This window comes from Panthera leo, chromosome B2 (genome assembly GCF_018350215.1).
Source record: "Panthera leo isolate Ple1 chromosome B2, P.leo_Ple1_pat1.1, whole genome shotgun sequence".
In the NCBI taxonomy this organism is placed as follows: domain Eukaryota; kingdom Metazoa; phylum Chordata; class Mammalia; order Carnivora; family Felidae; genus Panthera; species Panthera leo.
The window spans coordinates 122,633,850-122,652,562 of record NC_056683.1 but is presented as its reverse complement, the minus strand read 5'-3'; the positions used below and the strand labels follow the sequence as shown (position 1 = coordinate 122,652,562).

The 18,713-nt window shown below is 39.9% G+C and overlaps 1 protein-coding gene across 4 annotated transcripts in view; it reads left to right on the top strand.

The window, feature by feature from the left end:
- Window positions 1–18,713, top strand: part of MAP3K5 (mitogen-activated protein kinase kinase kinase 5) — a 204,324-nt gene that overhangs the window by 130,981 nt on the left and 54,630 nt on the right. For 3 of the 4 annotated variants that reach the window (XM_042939914.1, XM_042939913.1, XM_042939916.1), the window contains exons 12-14: window positions 2,398–2,447; window positions 4,903–4,998; window positions 7,899–7,980. In XM_042939914.1, the coding sequence (XP_042795848.1) occupies window positions 2,398–2,447; window positions 4,903–4,998; window positions 7,899–7,980 (228 nt within the window). The remainder of the gene's footprint in view (window positions 1–2,397; window positions 2,448–4,902; window positions 4,999–7,898; window positions 7,981–18,713) is intronic. The other variant, XM_042939915.1, reaches the window with a different exon arrangement.

Sequence of the window (18,713 nt, the reverse complement as noted above, 5' to 3'; positions counted from 1 at the left end):
TAGACCAATCAGTTTCCCCATCCCTAAACATTGCCACCTGAACTTGAACAAAATTTAGTTTTTGTTAGCAAAGAAGGAAAAGCGTGTCCGTTGTCTAAGGAACCAACAGTGTCTGCTAATGGGTAACTCCTGCTGCCTTAGCTCAAAATTAATTCCCAGTCCCTACTCTTGTCCTAGCTGGGGCATGGGATCTGAGGCAAACCAGTTCCACAATATGGTACTTGTGCTGTTTAAATTAGATTGAGTGTGGTTTAGGGCTTGTGGAGGCTAATTATTCCAGCCCTGCCTCTGGCTGTCCTTTTCCCTAGATTCCCAGACAGGTCCCAGGAACCTGTTAAATCCACCGGTTGTCTTTGTGACTCACCAGCGCCTCCATGTGGTGAGTCCTAGTAGTGAGGGAGCTGGGGAGGTAGGCCTCCTCATTCTAGATCACTCCATCTCAGACCCTGGACTTTTTACACTGCTAACAGGGAGCATTCACTGGCAGCACTTGGAAACTTTCAGGAATCTAACATTCTGGAAATGCTGTTCTCCTTTCCTGTAAAACCCGCCCTATCAATCTGGGAAATCCCTCCTTGGCTGTTCCCAGCACAGGGCTGATAGAAGATAGGTTTTACCTGTGCTGTCCTATGGGTGTTCATCAGTTGCCCTGTTTAGTTGCAAGTTTGCCTACTGCTGTATTAGTTTTGCACTCAACCCCCACCTCCTGATCTTGGACGTGGCCTTGGAAAGCAGCTCAGTTGCAGGATCTGAGGATAAGGCTGCATTGTATGCAAGAAGTGTGCAGGTAACAGCTGCAGTTCCTGGGTCACATATATTTAGAAGGTCACCTGAGGCCAACAGGATTTAGAAGCAACTTTCCAAATTACCAGCTGAAGCTGCAGGCTGCTATTTTAATTTAACTCCCTCTGTACTCTGGTTAAGAGAGCCGCATTCCATGAGCACCTTCCTATGGTCTCTTCCTTCCCTGGGCTTCATGCACAACATTTGCTCTGTGTTAATTCAGGTCACCTACCCGTGACCCGACTGGTGTGCATCGAAACTAGTTTTTTTAGTAAATCTCCTTTGGGCTTGGGAGGATCTATTTTTATTTTAAGTTGCATGGTTGTAGCAAAGCACTAGGTGCTGTGGTTATAAATTGTGGCTTTTTGATTTGCTTCAGCCAAAAGGAGAGTTCTGGTCCACCTCAGAACCACAAGCTTCCTTACTCATTTCACTAGCCCAGCCAAGACCGCAAATTCCGGGCAGTATTTTAAGTGGGTGGGTAAGAGCTTCTTTTCCTGGTTGTTTCACATTTACAGAATTGAATTGCCATCTGAATTGACTGTTGCATAGCACTTGCTAAACTTGGACGTGTGTATCAACTATTTTATTTCTATTAAAATATTTATGTTGTCAATTTCATATTGTTATCAGATGTATTTTTGCAAGGAATGTGATCCATCCTGTAATTTATTTAAAGACGTGAATTTAATACTCATCAGACTTAGCTTTAGTAATAAACTCAAAAAATAAATTTCCACAATTTTTTTTCACCTTGGCCCCAAATCACCCATGTTTATCATATGACAATCAAATTTTTTATGGGCAAACTTTATTAGTATATTGAATTTTGCATAAATTAGATAACACACTGTAGCTAAGATGTATACTATATACATGTGTGTACATATATACTTGCTATAGGGGTGCCCGGGTGGCTCAGTCAGTTAAGCATCCAACTTTGGCTCAGGTCATGATCTCACGGTTCGTGGGTTTGAGCCCTGCATCAGGCTCTGTGCTGGTAGCTCAGAGCCTGAAGCCTGCTTCAGTTTCTGTGTCTCCCTTTCTCTCTGCCCCTCCCTCACTCGTGCCCTGTCTCTCATAAATGAATAAACATTAGAAAATTTAAGAGGAAAGGGCTAACCTCATTTTCTGAAGAAATAGAACCACCATTTCAGTTAGAAAATGTAACTAAAGATCATTCATAAATAATCATCTTTAAAACCTTGCAGAACTTGATTCAAATTAATGTTTTTATTTCTCAGAAAAGAAATATTACTCAGCTGTAATTGAATTACCTTGATCACTGGGTTTTTTATTTAAAAAATTAAGGCACAGCAGTTATTAGGTTAATCTGCTAAAAATCAAGTTTTAGAATTTAATGAGACTAATTCTCCTAGATTCTCTTGGAAGCTATTTTATTGAAGCACAGAAATTATTAAATAGAGTAAACATCACCCTTGTGGCTTGAAAATGAATTACAATTTCCATCCAGATAATTTGTTCATGAAGAATTACGTACGAGGAAAAATTACTGTGTATATTATTTTAAAATAATGAAACCAAATTATTATGTTATTTTCATTATGATGACTCAACATTTCTTGTTCTTGTTGTTCTTCCCCTGTGTTCTAGAAAGGTATACATGAGTGGAATTTTAGTGCTTCTTCTGTCAGGGGAGTGAGGTAAGTTTCCTTGGTACATGTTTTTTTTTTTTTTTCTTTTTTTACTTAGAAGACAATAGAACTTTTAGTCAGGATTTAAAAATGCAAAGAACTTCAAGAATCCTCTGTTGATGAAAATGCTCAACCTTTTCTATCTCTATTATAAAAAGATTTGCAACCAAAACTTTCACCGTTAGTTGAACTGACTCTGTGCTTGTCACCTGCTCCAAATATGGAGAATGAGGGATAAATGTGGACTGTGGACCAGGATCAAGGTGTAGATAAAAGTGAGCTATTTGGATCCTCTCTAGCTGGTTGAGCTGTTGGTGTATGTGATAGGACGGTTTTCCGGTCTTTTTGGTGTTTCAGGAATTAATCTCCTGTGAGGTGGAGCGAAAAAGCTACATGCCATCTATCAGGTTGCATAGCCTGTAGTTAACATTAATGTGACTGTTAAAGAGACTATAGGGAATTTATTTTTAAAAAACTTTTCCTGAGGTCGCTGTTAATGAGGTGTTCCTGAAATTCTAGCGGCTCACTTCAGTGGTTCAGTTCTGACATTGCCATCATAATGCCAGTGGTTCAGGAAATACCAGTTCCTGGGATATAGAAATGAGACTTTTTTTTTTTTCTTAGAAGCAAGAACCACTGGTTAAACATTTAAACACTTGTTATATAGAAGCTCAGTCTAAAAACCAGCTCTTGGAAATTTCAAGCCAAATTAGTTGTGTTTACTATTTATTTCCACATAATAGAAATGAGAAGAAGCAGATTTCTGCAGGCCAGTTATGCAATACCCTGTTGCTTGTGGCATAATAATAATTGGTTTTGATGGAGCATGAACTGCTAGAGCCGTCTGAGTCACTGATAATTGGAGTTTGCCTGGTAAAACCACCTGTTACCTCATGAAGGATCTGAACAGAAGCAAGCAAGATAATAGACTGACTCATTATATATCTTTCCAACCCAGCCTTCTCAAATAAAGTTTTACTCTCTTAATATTTAATTTTTAAAACCAGTCATCAGGAAGGCACTCGTTTATTGCTGCGTTTTTAAGCAGTTTATGAAAGTATGGTAATATAAATTCCATTTTATCATATCTATTTTCCAAGGAACGTTTTTTTAAATTTAAGTATGGCATCACTACATACGCCTTTGTTGTGACTTACAGCATATACGTAGAATGCTTCTTTCTATGTGGCTATTTCTGGTTTCTATGTTGAGAAACTCAAGCTGTAGTTTATGGCTTCAAAGAGAGCTAACTACTCTTGGCTTCCTTCTTGATGAAGAGATAACAAACTACAGAGAAAAATCCAACTAAGTCAGCAGTTTGTCTTGCATCCCCTCAGGATTTGCTCAGCTCAGTCAATGGGCATTTTACTGAGACTCCAGGTGTGTGTCAGATGTTGAGTCCTATTCTGCTAAGGATACAACAGTGACCACAACATGAACTCCCACTCTCAAAGAGGTGGGAGGCCAACCCAGCCTCATAACATTTAACAGCTAATGACAAGAGCTACTATTGAGATGACCGCGAGATGAGCAATGATAGATGTAAATGTTCAAGGAGCAGAGGTGCAAGAGAAAGTCTTTCTGTTGAAGGTAGACACAGGGAAGGGAGAGGGTAAGATCTAAGCTGGGCCTTGAATGATGAATAGAATTTCTTTACAGAGTCAAAAATGATGTGCATCCCAAATGCAAAGGCATAAAATAGGGATTGGCAACCTACAGCCCACAGGCCAAATATGGCCCGCTGCCCGTTTTTGTAAAGTTTTATTGGAACCCAGCCACGTTCATTTCATTTGTGCATTGTCTAAGGCTGCTCCAACAACAAAACTGAGTAGTTTGGCCTGCAAAATCTGAAACATTTACTCTCTGGCCTATGTCAGAAAAATTTTGCTAACCTTTGGCATAAAATAGCATGGCCTGATGGTAAACTCCGAATTATTTCAGTTGCTATAAAATCACTCGCTGAGTCAAAACCAAGTGCTGTTTCACATTTCTTCACGCCTCTAAAATCTCGACACTGATGAGGTGCTTTTATTGCCGCCACACATTGCCTTCTTAGCTTTGGAAACATTTCATTGTTCTGCAGATGCCATAGCGCCAGAATCGCTGAGCCCACCCAGCCAGTTGATACTTAGCTTTTCCTCCGATCACGCAGGGTAGTGGTATGGCAGCCAGGACGCCTTTCCCCTGTAAGCTGGAGGGATAAATAGCTTAGGTGTCCTTCAGGCATGCCAGAGCAGCCCTGTCTGCTGATATAGGTAAAAGGACAATTCTCAGACTATGAAGTAATTTTAGTATCGTGCTATGGGGAACATCACTTCTTCAAGTGCTCTTTATATCTGTCTGTTACAAACAACAACGGTGTCATACCTGGGATTAGATATAAAATGTACTTATTTTTCATTACAGATTCATAGAAGCAAGAAGCATAGCTATTTCCCTGAATAATTCTTTTTGTTTGTTTCAGTATTTCTAAATTTGAAGAACGATGCTGTTTTCTTTATGTGCTTCATAATTCTGACGATTTCCAAATCTATTTCTGTACAGAACTTCATTGTAAAAAGTACGTATTAGTCATTGTTTATGTGTAAAAAATACTGTTCTTACCTGATCATTATTTTTAATTAATGAGTGAGCATGTAAGGAATTCATGGCCATCTGGTTATATAAATATTGCATTTAGGCTAACATCTTATAATTACGGGGTATGTTTAACAATCAGAGAATGGAGGAGGGGAGTCTCTTTAATAAATCAAGCTTTCTCTTAGTCATAATTAATTTTTCCAAAGACAAAACATTAACCAAGACTTACCAGTTAATTGCCTGATACTATGTCACGTTTTTAAAGTGTTCACTTATTACAATATATGATTACCAAAATTTTCATTCTTGAATTCTTTTGGATAATCTCACCATTGTCTACAACAGTGGCTCTTAACCCTAGTTCATAGTGGAATCACTTGATGCACTTAAAAAACTGCCTGGGCCCTACCCCTGACTAATTATGTTGGATTTTCTGGTGGGGGTGCAGCTCGAGTTAAGAGCTAGTTATATGATATACACCAATAAAAGATAATCCAAAAATCCATGGACTGGACTGTGTTTCTGTGAACCTCCCTGGGTATATTTCCCTTGGGCTAATACTTAAAGACTTCATGTTCCCTTGGAGCACAGTTGACTGATGGTGGGGATCTAGGAAAGTGAGTGACAATTTTTAAACCAAAGTGCAGGTAAAAGCCAGCTTGGACTTAAAATTTTGCTTAGGGCTTTTCTTATTCAAATAATCACTATTTGACCCCATTGTAAATGACTAATATACTGATTACAGTATATAGTCAGTCATTTTTATCTTGATACAAGAAAAAATGTTTGTTTAATCCATAATTCTTGGCTATAGTTTTATCTTTATTATTGTAAAATATGTAGTAAAAAGACTTGGAAATAAGAAATAATTCCTAGCACATACATGGTCTCCTTTTCTACTTAAATTCTCAAGGCTACTGATTTGTTTCTATGATCATTATAGCTCAGATTTATGGAGTACTTACTCTGGACCTAATATCTATTTTAATCTTCAAATAAAAACTTAGATAGGTAATATTAATATCTTCATTGAAAAGAGTTTTTAAAAAAATGGCATCTTGGAGAGCCTAAAACCATATATAGCCAAAAAATGTAAAATCTGGGATTTGGACAAGCACATGTGACTCTAGAATCTAGTTTCCTAAAAATTACATTGTGTTCCCATCCCACTGTATTATATTCTGCTTAGAGATGTACATGTTGAAAAACTGTGTGACTAGCTGATGGAAGTCTTCACCCCAGATCTTAAAGTCTGTCTTTTGGGGAGCCTGGGTGGCTCAGTCGGTTGAGCATCCAACTTCAGCTCAGGTCATGATCTCACAGCTCGTGGGTTCAAGCCCCGCATCGGGCTCTGTGCTGACAGCTCGGAGCCTGGAGCCTGCTTCAGATTCTGTGTCTTCCTCTCTGCCCCTACGCCACTCGCATTCTGTCTCTGTCTCTCTCAAAAATAAATAAACATTCAAAAAAATTAAAAAAAAAAGTCTGTCTTTAAAGCCAGAATTTTTTTTAGGTCTTTAACTTTCTTCTTCTTCTTGGTTGAATTTGCTTTTATCTTTAACTCATCAGGATGTTTAATCTTCATCAGAGCATACTGTTATTCTGATCACGCTTGGGAACTTCTTTTTCTTGTCATTGACTGCCAAGAAATGTGTAGAGAGAAAGGAAGAGTCGCACTCCAGAGATAGACTCCAAACTCCCAAATGGGCTTTGTCTATTTTGTTCCTTGTCACAGTTCCAAAGGCCAGAATAGTTTTTGATCCTTGTAGATACTCTGTAAGTATGGAGTACTTGTTGGATGGATGGATGGATGGGTGGTTGGATGGTTAGATGGTGGATGGTTTAAAAAAGAGGTACAGAGATAAAAAGGTTCTGAGTTGTGGTAGGTAGACTTTTCTTATCCCACATAACCTGCTCTTCTCTTGGGTTGGCAGTGCAGAGCATGACCTGCCTGTGAGATCATCAGCCCCTGTTCATAGTACCTCTCTTGCTTTAAGTCTATGAACCCTTAGCATCTCCTTCGAATAGACTAGACACAGATAGCATTATAGGGGCTAATCTGTTTCTTGCTATAACTATTTTTCTTGCCTCTGAAATGGTCTACAAGAAAAAAACAAAAAAACAAAAACTTCACAAGAAGAGCTCCTGAAGAAAATGTCACCAAAAGAGGGGTGGCTTCTTTTACAAACCTGTAAGCCAGCCAGCCCTAATTCACATCAGTGTTTTGTAGGTTGTTTTTATGGGACACCACATTTATGATAATGGAGGCAAAATGGGTTCAATATCTCAGATGAAATGTTGATACAACAAATAGTCACCTCAGAATTTAGAGACACTATTCCAGAATATGGGTATTTTTGTTAAGTCCCATTTTAAATAAGAATATTACCATCAGCAAAACAATAATAGCTAATATTTAGTGAGTGAAGTCTGCTAAGCACTTTATAAGCACTACATCAACTCATCTTCATAACAGCCTTTAATTTGACACTTCTGAGGTCCCCACTTTGTAATTAAGAGGTGAGGCTCAGAGAGGTGGAAGAGCCCACCCCAAATCACACAAATGCAATCTTGGCCTGATATCCAAGTCCACATTCTTAACATTTCTAGGAGTTTGTCGAGCTTCATTGTTCTAATTCTATAATACATTACTATTATTTGAAGTGAGGCATTAGGTCAGAAATTTCTAGACAGTCCTACCAACCTGTGTTTTCCCTTTTGGAAAGTCACATTTTTCATACTGATACCAATAGTTTGTTCACTGCCTGATTTTAGAAAGTCTCTTAGCGCCCATGTTTTGCTCCGAAACCATGCTGGAACATACTTGGGTTATATTTAACGTCAAACGTATTGCGAGTGACCACATACCAATTCTCATTGTAGGTTTTTTGAAATGGTGAACACCATTACCGAAGAGAAGGGGAGAAGCACAGAGGAAGGTGATTGTGAAGGTGACTCCTTGGAGGTAATGACTTAGGCTTCATGCCCGTCTTACAAAGTTTCTCTGCGGCTGTTTAAAAAATGAACTACTTAAAGCCTTACTGGGGAAAGCGTGCGCGGGCGCACGTGTCTGTGCGTGGAGGGTGCACGTAAGTGGTGGTGGAAGGTGGGGAGCCCAGCTAGAGTCTATGAGCTTTCTCTTAATGCTCAAGGCAACTTCTTCTAGAACCCCTTGTTAAAAAACAGCTAAAAAGCAAACATTGGAGAACTCTTATCTGGGAATACTGAGTTTGTTTGTTTTGCTTATCTGTTAGTAACTATGCTTTATCTGTGAGGAGGTTGATTATGCTCAATGCACGGCCTGCAGGGCCCTCGCATTTTTATTCTCCTCTGATAATATGTGCAACCCAAACAAGCACAATTCAGCGAAAATTCTGAATGACAAACCTGGTTGTGGCCCTCCTATGTATACTGCACAGAGGACCTGGAACAACTACAGATTAATAGAATAAAGAGAGGAGGGTAGTACAAATTACCTGTAATGCCTGCCGTTCCTCTAAACGCAGTTCTCTGACTTCTGCCTCATGGACACAGGACCTGTAGACACCTATTCTAGATCATGTCCATTTTCGCTGTCATGGTTACTCTGTGGTAAAGAGCCTTCCTCACTGTGAGGCCCAGTACTGGAGTGTCCCAGGAGTGCTGAGCACCTTCAGAAAGTGGACATTCCTCCAGGCCTGACAGTAGACCACCTTCTTCTCCAGGCTCCTCTCGGTGTTGGACTCGGAACAAAATTCTTAACCCAAGTAATACTAAAACTTATATTTCTTTTTTTTGATGTTTATTTATTTATTTTTGAGAGAGAGAGAGCCAGCAGGGAATGCACAGAGAGAGAGAATCCCAAGCAGGCTTTATGCTGTCAGCACTGAGCCTGACGTGGGGCTTGAACCCATGAACCCTGAGATCATGACCTAAGCTGAAATCAGGATTTGGAGGCTTGAGCGACTTAGCCACCCAGGCTCCCCTACATTTCTGATGTTAAAGTGAAATACAAGAAACTATAGCACCAGCCTGACTGGAATACTTATTTACCAGATCACTTTGATAATGTCATCCCTCATACTAGAATTTTTATAAAAACATTGAAGCAGTAGGGTAGAAGTTGAAAGAAAATTTAAATATAATAACCAAGTGTTAACTCTGTCTAGAGTTAAGTTCTATAATTACCTAGCAGTTGTATAGCTTTGATGTTTGTAGGTAAGCCTGAGGCTCGTTCATTAAAGTTATAAAAGGATGATAGACCTAATTTGGAAAAAAAAAAATGTTTCCCAGTGCATTAGCTTGTTGTCTATTTAAGTAATGTTTTTTTTTTAATTTTTTGTACATGTTTTACATTTTACAATTTTGTATTTTCTTTTTTTTTAATTTTATTTTTTATTTTTTAAAATTTATGTCCAAATTAGTTAGCATATAGTGAAACAATGATTTCAGGAGTAGATTCCTTAATGCTCCTTACCCATTTAGCCCATCTCCCCTCCCACAACCCCTCCAGTAACCCTCAGTTTGTTCTCCATATTTGAGTCTCTTCTGTTTTATCCCCCTCCCTGTTTTTGTATTATTTTTGTTTCCCTTCCCTTATGTTCATCTGTTTTGTCTCTTAAAGTCTTCATATGAGTGAAGCCATGTGATTTTTGTCTTTCTCTGACTGACTAATTTCACTTAGCATAATACCCTCCAGTTCCATCCACGTAGTTGCAAATGGCAAGATTTCATTCTTTTTGATTGTTGAGTAATACTCCATTGTGTATATATATATACCACATCTTCTTTATCCATTCATCCGTCGATGGACATTTGGGCTCTTTCCATACGTTGGCTGTTGATAGTGCTGCTATAAACATGGGGGTGCATGTGTCCCTTCGAAACAGCACACCTGTATCCCACAATTTTGTATTCTCTTATTTCAGTATTATGTTAGAAACTAGATCTCTAGGCTCCTACATCAGTGCTCTTTTACTATACCTCATTATCTCTGTTTTTACTTGGTTTAAATTTAGTCACTTGATACATAGCAACTACCAAGGTAAAAGGGAACAAAGACAATGAAAATGAAACACATCCATTAGTAAATACAAAATGATGATGTGAGTGGACTGGAAAATCCATAAAGTTCCTCTGCAGTGTCATAAAAAGGCTGGCTTTTGTTCAACCAGTGATAGCTGTCTTTTACTTTATACCCTTCCTTGAGGAACTAAATCTTACCAGAAATACACATAGCATAGCCAGGCTGTGGTAGCCATATGTCACAACTTGGTCTTCTTAATTGATTGAATCAACAGTCTAGAGACTCTTCTCCGGGAGCCACTTTTACCATATGCATAGCACAAAGCAGTTCTAATTGCCTTAGAATTTGTGATGAACATCGCCAGCTGAGTTTTGTAAGACTCAGTTTCCTACAATGTAAAAAAAAAAAGTAGGTAGATCACTTTTTAAAGAGCTGTCAAGAAGATACGGAATCAAGATCCTTTGAACTGGACACAGTAATAAATAGGGTGGCTGTGTGAGGGGCCCTTCCCAGTCAGACAATCCTACTGCGAGCACTGAAAATACTCACCAAACAAATCAGAAGGGAAATAAATGCTCAGGCTTCTTCCTAGGAATAGCCTGAGGGTTTTAGCTGTGCTGACCTCACATACACACACACACACACACACACACACACACACACACACACACTCACACACACTCACAACAGCTTATACAGTATTCCTGATTCATCAAAGTGCTTCTGACTCACTCTTCTCAAGTAAGTACAGGGATGCTATTCTTTTAATGTTGGAAAAACAGTTTTACACTCTATCCTTTGCATTCTATCAGAATAATTTAAAATCCATGACAGAGAATGCCTTCTACAGTATTCCCAGTGGACTGTATAGCATATATATATATATATATATATATATATATATATATATCCTATAGTGAATATCCATATATAAATATCCTATAGTGAATCAACTATATATATATATATATATATATATATATATATATATATATATATATATATATTTGGGCTAGTTTGGCTAGTTTGCCATTAAACCCCAAGTACAGACATTGTTGACATGTGTGTGTTGGGGGGGAGGGTGTTCTGTGGACACAATAGAAATGAACAGAGATTGTGATGATGCTCTGGGCTCCACACATGGTGATATCTATCCCACTTCACTCTTTCTCTCATTGAATGTCCCTTTGTAGCCAGAGCACCTTTATAATAGGAGTTATTAAATAGCCTGAACTTGTATTTTTGCATAATTTATGATAACTTCATGATTATATTTCTTAGATATTCATCATATGTGGAATTTAAGAAACAAAACAGATGAACATAGGGGAAGGGAAGCAAAAATAAGATAAAAGCAGAGAGGGAGGCAAACCATAGGAGACTCTTAAATACAGAGAACAAACTGAGGGTTGCTGGAGTGCAGGGGATTGGGGGGATGAGCTAAATAGGTGATGGGCATTAAGGAGGACACTTGTTGGGATGAGCACTGGGTGTTTTATGTAAGTGATGAACCACTAAATTCTATTCCTGAAATCATTATTACACTACAGAATAACTAACTTGGATTTAAATTTTTAAAAATGAATAACTAGTTTTTTTTAAATGTTGGTTTTAATGGATTTAGTGGTTTTAACTTCACTTAGTGTATTGTCAGTATTGGCAAACATTATCAAAGTGGTTCTATAAACCACAAATTTGAAGCTAATCCCTAGACTTCTGGATGTTCTTATCCGAAGCCTATATTAAGATCTGCTTTTCTTTTTTATTTGAATGGTGAGGTTTCTTTGAGGCAGTACAATTGTGGGAGGGATTCAGCCTCCTTCAGGTCATGGTCAGTCCCCTTCTCCAACTGTTAAACTTGACTCTGCTATAACCCCTGAGCTGGTGTCTGGAGCTTTGGATTCTAGTCCTAATTTTGCTAACAGCCAATTTTATAACTCTGGACAAAACTCATGCTCTTGGCTGGGCTAAGATAATTTCGTTCCTCAAGTGAGAATGGACAAAGAATATCTTAAATACCCTTTCCTAGCTCAAATTTGTATATTTTTTCAAGATTAGTACAAACTGTTCAAGGTAGTTTCAAATATAGGTCAGTACCACTCTCAGAGGACTTTTCTGCTTTAAACAGAAAGAGAAACAGCTTCTTTTGATTCAAGTCCATGTCGTTCGACTCTAGGATGTATTTGATAGGGACAGGCAATGAATCCATTTCTTAAATAGTTTAATCGGTAAGTTTATATTGAAATCATTGAACAATTGATTGCAGTTACCCATAAGAGTTCTAACACTTATCAGCTGTAATCCTTACTTTTGTTCTCTCAGCCTTCCGTATTTCCACCAACAGCAAGGGCATCTACCCAGTAACCCAAGGCAGCCCCCTGGGAGAAACCTCTGCTCTGCCTCTCTTCCTCTTCACACCAGGTCACCCCTCCAGCCCCTTTACCTCATCGTCTCTGTCATTCCCCCATCTCAGGTCTTCACCACCTCTCCTGTGGCCTCATCTCTCTCCTGCCATCAATATGCATCTCTGTCATCATCAGAGAGATCTCTCACCCGATTTAATCCTGTGACTCCCCTCATTAAAAACCTTTGATGCTACTCTTGGTAGAACAAGGTTACCACGGATACCATGTTCTCAACCCTCTGGCTGTAACACGGCCTTTCCTTTCTGCCCTGTGGGCTGGGATTGCCGAACTCTTTTCCATTTTCTGGAAGGCCAAGCTTTCCTGCCCCTAGGTTTGACCTGCAGACACCCAACTCCACATGCTTTTTCTTTTCTGTCCGACCTGGTGACTACATCCTAATTTTTTTGAGATGCAAGTCAAGTGTCCTGTTTTTCTTTGAATCATGTCTCAACACCACCTCTCCCTTCTCTCTGCTCTCCTAGCATTTCTGCCCACTCCCCTGCCCTAGCTCTTCTTACAGCATTGTAATTTGAGAGCCTGCACCAGACTGTGAACATCCCAGGGCAGGGCTGTGGCTCTGTCTCCTTTTTAATCACATACTCTCACATGGTATGAGGCATCCAAGCAGAAGTAGTTCAGTCAGATCAGAGGCATGGAAGGGTTTGAAGGCAGGGTGTGATAAAGCTGGTATTGTTTAAAAATATCTCATGCTGTGGGGAGAGGGCTATGGATTGGAAGGGACAGAGTAGATGCTGTGATGTTGGCTTGAAAGTGGTTCCATCAGTGTTGAGTCAGGGAAAGAATGAACACCGTAATCAAGCTGCATGTCATAAACCAGGCATTATTGACTCATTCTCTTTTCATCTCTTTCTCTTTTTATTTCCTGGAAGAAAACACCAGATGCAAATTACTGAGGTCCTTTTGGACCCCAATACAAAATGTGTTATGTCTCCCTCCTCACTCCTCCCCCAAACACATACATACATTCTAACTCTCCGTAACCCCATTCTCTTTCTCTTTCCCTCCCTCCATCCCTCCCTTTTCCTCTCTGCCCTCTTTTTCTTACATTCATTTGTACCTCACTGTTTTCTCAAAATGGGCATATGACTGGCATAAACCTGAGGTAATCAGAGCACGTGGCCCTGTGAACCTGTTTGTACCTACTTTTCAATGTGCATAAAGAGAAAGTTGGCCCCTTGTTGGGTGAAGTGGAGACAAGCAAGATAAAAAGAACATTTTCCTTTGACTTAAACATCTGCAGAATGATAAAATACCCTACCGTTTCCTTTTCTGATGATTTCTTTCACAAACATTAACAGTGAATTATGGTTTAGAATTCATTTAAATCAGTTTGGAATCATTAGGTATCACATTGGTTCTTCTTTGACATCCTATTTTTTTAAGTTTATTTGTGTACTTTGAGAGGGAGAGAGAGAGTGCACACACATGTGGGGGAGGGGCAGAGAGAGGGGGGAGAAAGAGAATCCCAAGCAGACTCCATGCTGTCAGTGCAGAGCCCAGTGCAGGGCTCAGTCGCATGAACCGGGAGATCATGACCTGAGTCGAAACTCAAGAGTCAGATGCTTAACTGACTAAACCACCCAGGCACCCCTTTGTTTCTATTTTTGTGCATATCTGAAGCTCAACACCCATATTTACTACACTGAGAAAACATTTCACTCACGCTGTTGTATGATATGAATACCAATTTGTTATTCATTCACCTATTGGTAGGAAATAACAACTTCTTCCTCTACCAACTTAGGTTCAATGATTAGGGGCCTGCAAATCAACTGACAAAAGACAGTTTAACAAGAGGAAAGACAACACTTAATCATGTACTGGGAGCATGCAAAGTGGCGTCCGACTACCCAGAGTTAAGTTGGTTTATCCTACTAAGAAAAGTCCTTGATAGGACTTGAAGGAAAAGCACAATGTGGGAAACTAATGACAAAAAAAGTGGAAGGTACAGAAAGTTTTGGCAAGGTTTTGTTTCTGTAATCTCTCATCCAGGTACCAATGGTCCTAAACCAGAGAGAGGATATTGGCAGCTATATTTTCAGGATGCTCTGCTTAAGCCAGCAAAAGAAGTTTGGATAAGGTTTTTAATGAAGTTTTATTCGGATGTTTTCAGCTTAAAATAATCTTTTTTTTAAAGCCTAGGTATTTATTTTGAGAGAGAGAGCACAAGTGGGGAAGGGGCAAAGAGAGAGAGGAAGAGAGAGAATCCCAAGCAGGCTCCATACCACCAGTGCAGATCCCGACGCAGGGCGCAAGCTCACGAATTGCGAGATCATGGCCTGAGCTGCAGTCAGACGCTTAACCGACTGAACCACCCAGGCATTCCTGGAATCATCTTTATGCGACATTGATGGGTACAAATTCAGTTCACTCAACTAATAGTTACTGGACACCTGGTAGTGGTAGACACTATTCTAGATGCGAGGGATACAGCAGAGGGAACAATTGAGACAAATCCCTACCCTCACTAAACTTACGTTCTAGTGAAAGACCAAGAATGAACAACATAAATAAGTAAAATACATAGCATGTTTGATAATAATCCGTATTAAGGAGAAAAATTAAGCGGGGAAGGATTCAGGAAGTTACAGCATAACGGAGCAAGCAAGTTTAGACCAAGACGCCAGGGATGGCTTATTGAGAAGGTAATATGTGAGTAAAGGCCAAAGGGAGAAGAGGGCTATAAAACTAGATATTTGTACCTACAGCATTTGTAGCATTTTATTCGTGTCATTAATAGTTATTAATGTGTTTGACATTTTTTTAAATTTTTTTTTTTAACGTTTATTCATTTCTGAGAGACAGAGTGCGAGTGGGGGAGAGGCAGAGAGAGAGAGGGAGACACAGAATCTGAAGCAGGCTCCAGGCTCCGAGCTGGCAGCACAGAGCCCGATGCAGGGCTCGAACTCACGAATTGTGAGATCATGACCTGAGCCGAAGTCAGCCGAAGTGGTTGCCCAACCACTAAGCCACCCAGGTGCCCCAAATGTGTTTGACATTTAAATGAGGTGACCACTCACCTCATGTAATTAAGCACCAGAGGGAAGTGCATGGCCTTTCAGAAGGTAGTGGCTTTACTGTGGGTCCCTTGACAGCTTGAAAAGTAAGTGAATCACCACTTGGTTGTTTGGCCTTGTCAGTATTGTCTTCCTCCGCTGATTCCCTTTTCAGTGCCAGGCTTAGATTGCTCTGGGCAGGCAACAATAGAGGGATGCTTCTAGAAGTATTCCCGTCACTGCTTTGAGATGCAATTGTTTCCCTTAGCAACAACCAAATTCCTATTGCCTATTGCCTAGAAATAGAATGCAAACTACATAAGCAGTGTAATCTTACCTTTTATCTTTCAAATCACTCTTTCCTCCACCCCTAACTTTTCCCATATTTCTAATTTAATACACCTTGTTTTCCCTTGGCCTGTAGCCCAGCCCTTCTAGTTTTTTTGACTATCACATAGATAATTCTCTATCCTTATAGGCCAGCCCAGTCTCCTCAAACCTGCCTTTTCAGTTTATATCTCAGCACGATAAGAATAGAAAGAAGAGATTTAAAAACCAAGCAAGCAGTTACTCACTGGAATGGTTTTCAGTCACTTTGGCCTTATTAAAGTCCTCTTTTTCTCTTACTATGACCACTTTGTTCAACAGGAAATCAACTGCCATACCTAATACATAGTCTTTTAAAAAAGAATAGTCTTTTGATGCTTTAAATCCAGAGGAAAACTAAAACTTGAGCGGCCTCACGCGGGCTTATATATTCTTCGTCACACACACTATATATATATATCCCTGTGGCCCAACTCCCTTCAACCAAAAATAAACTGATACCAACTTTCAATGTTTTGTTTTGGCACCTGGTTTATAAAAACAAACAAGAAAACAAAAAAGGGTTCTCATGAAATTGTCTATAGCTTGATTACTCAATTAAATAATTACGAACATCTCCTACAAACTAGATATGGGGATAGAGCAATTAAAGATAAATCCCAGCTCTTGCAAAGCTCAGAGTCCAGACTGAGATACAGATTGAGTAAGAGAAGGAAGAGTTACAAAAGCATGAATGAGGGCAGAAAGGCTTGGGAGCACATCCGACCAGAAAGTAACCCAGCTTTCGAGGGTCAGGTGGACAGTTCGGGAAAGCTTCCTAGAGCTTGGTTTTGAAAGATGAGGCATAATTACCCAGGTAGAAAACACAGCATGGGTAAAGGCACAAAGATCTCGGGAGCCTCACTGAGTTTTTGGAGGAGATTGACAAGTGAGAAGGTGGGCCACGGAGGCAGCAGTAAGAACCTGAAGGGCATTTCTGCTGTGCTAAGGAGTTGGGCTTTGATTCTGAAAGTGACGAGAAACCGATAAAGCAAAGGCAGTGATACAAACATGGACAGCTCACTCTGGAACTTTGGACTTTGGGAAGTTCACTGTCAACTTAGTGGAGAATGGATCAAGGAACAAGGCAACAAGAGAGGAGGGGACAGGAAGGCCAGGTAAGAGTCTGTAGAATTAGTACAGAAGAAAGGAGGGCCTGATTCAAGGCAAGAGCAGGTATACCTAACAGCATTTGGCAATCAGTTTGATATGGGGAGTAAGGGAAAGAAAAGAATGAAGTCTAAGGTGGCCCCCAGATGTCTACCAGATACCTGAAGAAGAGAATGGATGTTCAGTGCATCTTGATGATATACTAGACTACATTTATAGAAATGGTGTTTGGAAACAAGTAAGAACATCCGTACAACATTGGTAGTGGTAAGAATATTGAATCAGGAATTGTGAGTTGGGTTTATACCACAACTCGTTTTCACTAGGAAAGATATTTCTGAGCATTCGTAAATTGAACCTAATCATAGACCTTTCCTGCTATGACACAGGCTTATTATGACTCTCCAGTGAGATAGGTTATTGACAGTTGTTTTTTTTCTTTTAAATTACAAAGCATTATATGGGGCGCCTGGGTGACTCAGTGGGTTAAGCATCTGATTCCTGATTTTGGCTCAGGTCATGATCTCACAGTTTGTGAGTTCAAGCCCCACCAGGCCAGGCTCTGCATTGACAGTGTGGTGCCTGCTTAAGATTCTCTGTCTCCTTTTCTCTCTGCCCCTCCCACACATATTCTCTCTCTCTCTCTCTCTCTCTCTCTCTCTCTCAAAAATAAATAAATACACTTTATTAAAAAAATTCTAGGGGCACCTGGTTGGCTCAGTCAGTTGAGCATCTGACTTCAGCTTGGGTCATGATCTCATGGTTAGTGGGTTCAAGCCCTGCATCGGGCTCTGTGCTGACAACTTGGAGTCTGGAGCCTGCTTCAGATTCTCCCTCTCTCAGATTCAGTGTCTCCTCTCTTTCTGCCCCTCTCCCACTCACTCTCTGTCTCTCTCTCTCTTAAAAATGAATAAACATTAAAAAAGTTTTTAAAAATTATAAAGCATTATAATAATGTGGTGGTAGTACTAAGTTCAGTGTATAGGTTTCTATGCCCTTTCTAGGGCACACTAGCAAAGATGAGCTACTTTGGTGATAGTCCCTGCCCTGCCTCCTGCTGGCCTGGGTCCTGGCTGGTAGATTTCCAGCATGTGTGGCACAGTATGATGGAAGTCTGGGCCACAGGAATTGGGTGCGGAGACTTAGGATCTATCTGGTGGAATTTTTTTTTTTTTTTACTATTTTTACTGCCTCTTTGCTGGAGCCCAGTTTCATCTTCCAGTTAGAGGAAATCGCTAAAAGATTCCTTCCCCCTATTCCCTCATCCTGAAAACATGCCTGATCTTCTGCTCTGGACTAGGACAGTCTTCAGTCTTACATTAGACATCTACAACAGGAGTATTCTTTTATGTACATGGGTGTGTATACATTGAGATTATGTACAGTGATGCCAATGGGAAAGTAAGATGCCTCCTTTCCAGAGAAGAGTTCATGACAGGGAGGTCAGTGCTCACCCAGTCATGGCGTGATATTAGGCATAGTTTTCCCCGAGAAAATTCAACTAATTGCCTCTGTCAATGCTTGGAAACCTCTTGGAAATAAATAAACCGAAGCTAGTAATGACAAAACCGTATTTGCCTCATCCTCCTTGGCAGAAGTCCCTCAAGTCAAGTGTATGTACCCTAGCGAGTTTGCAGAGTGATCTGATTACCACCTTTGTAGGTAATTTGTCCTTTTTATCTCTGCTTTATGACCTCTGTTTACTTTTCATTTTGTAATTTCCCTATACCATATCTGCATGTGAATTTATTTTTATTTTTCCTAGTAAGGGCTCAATTTTTGGAAGTTATGTTTG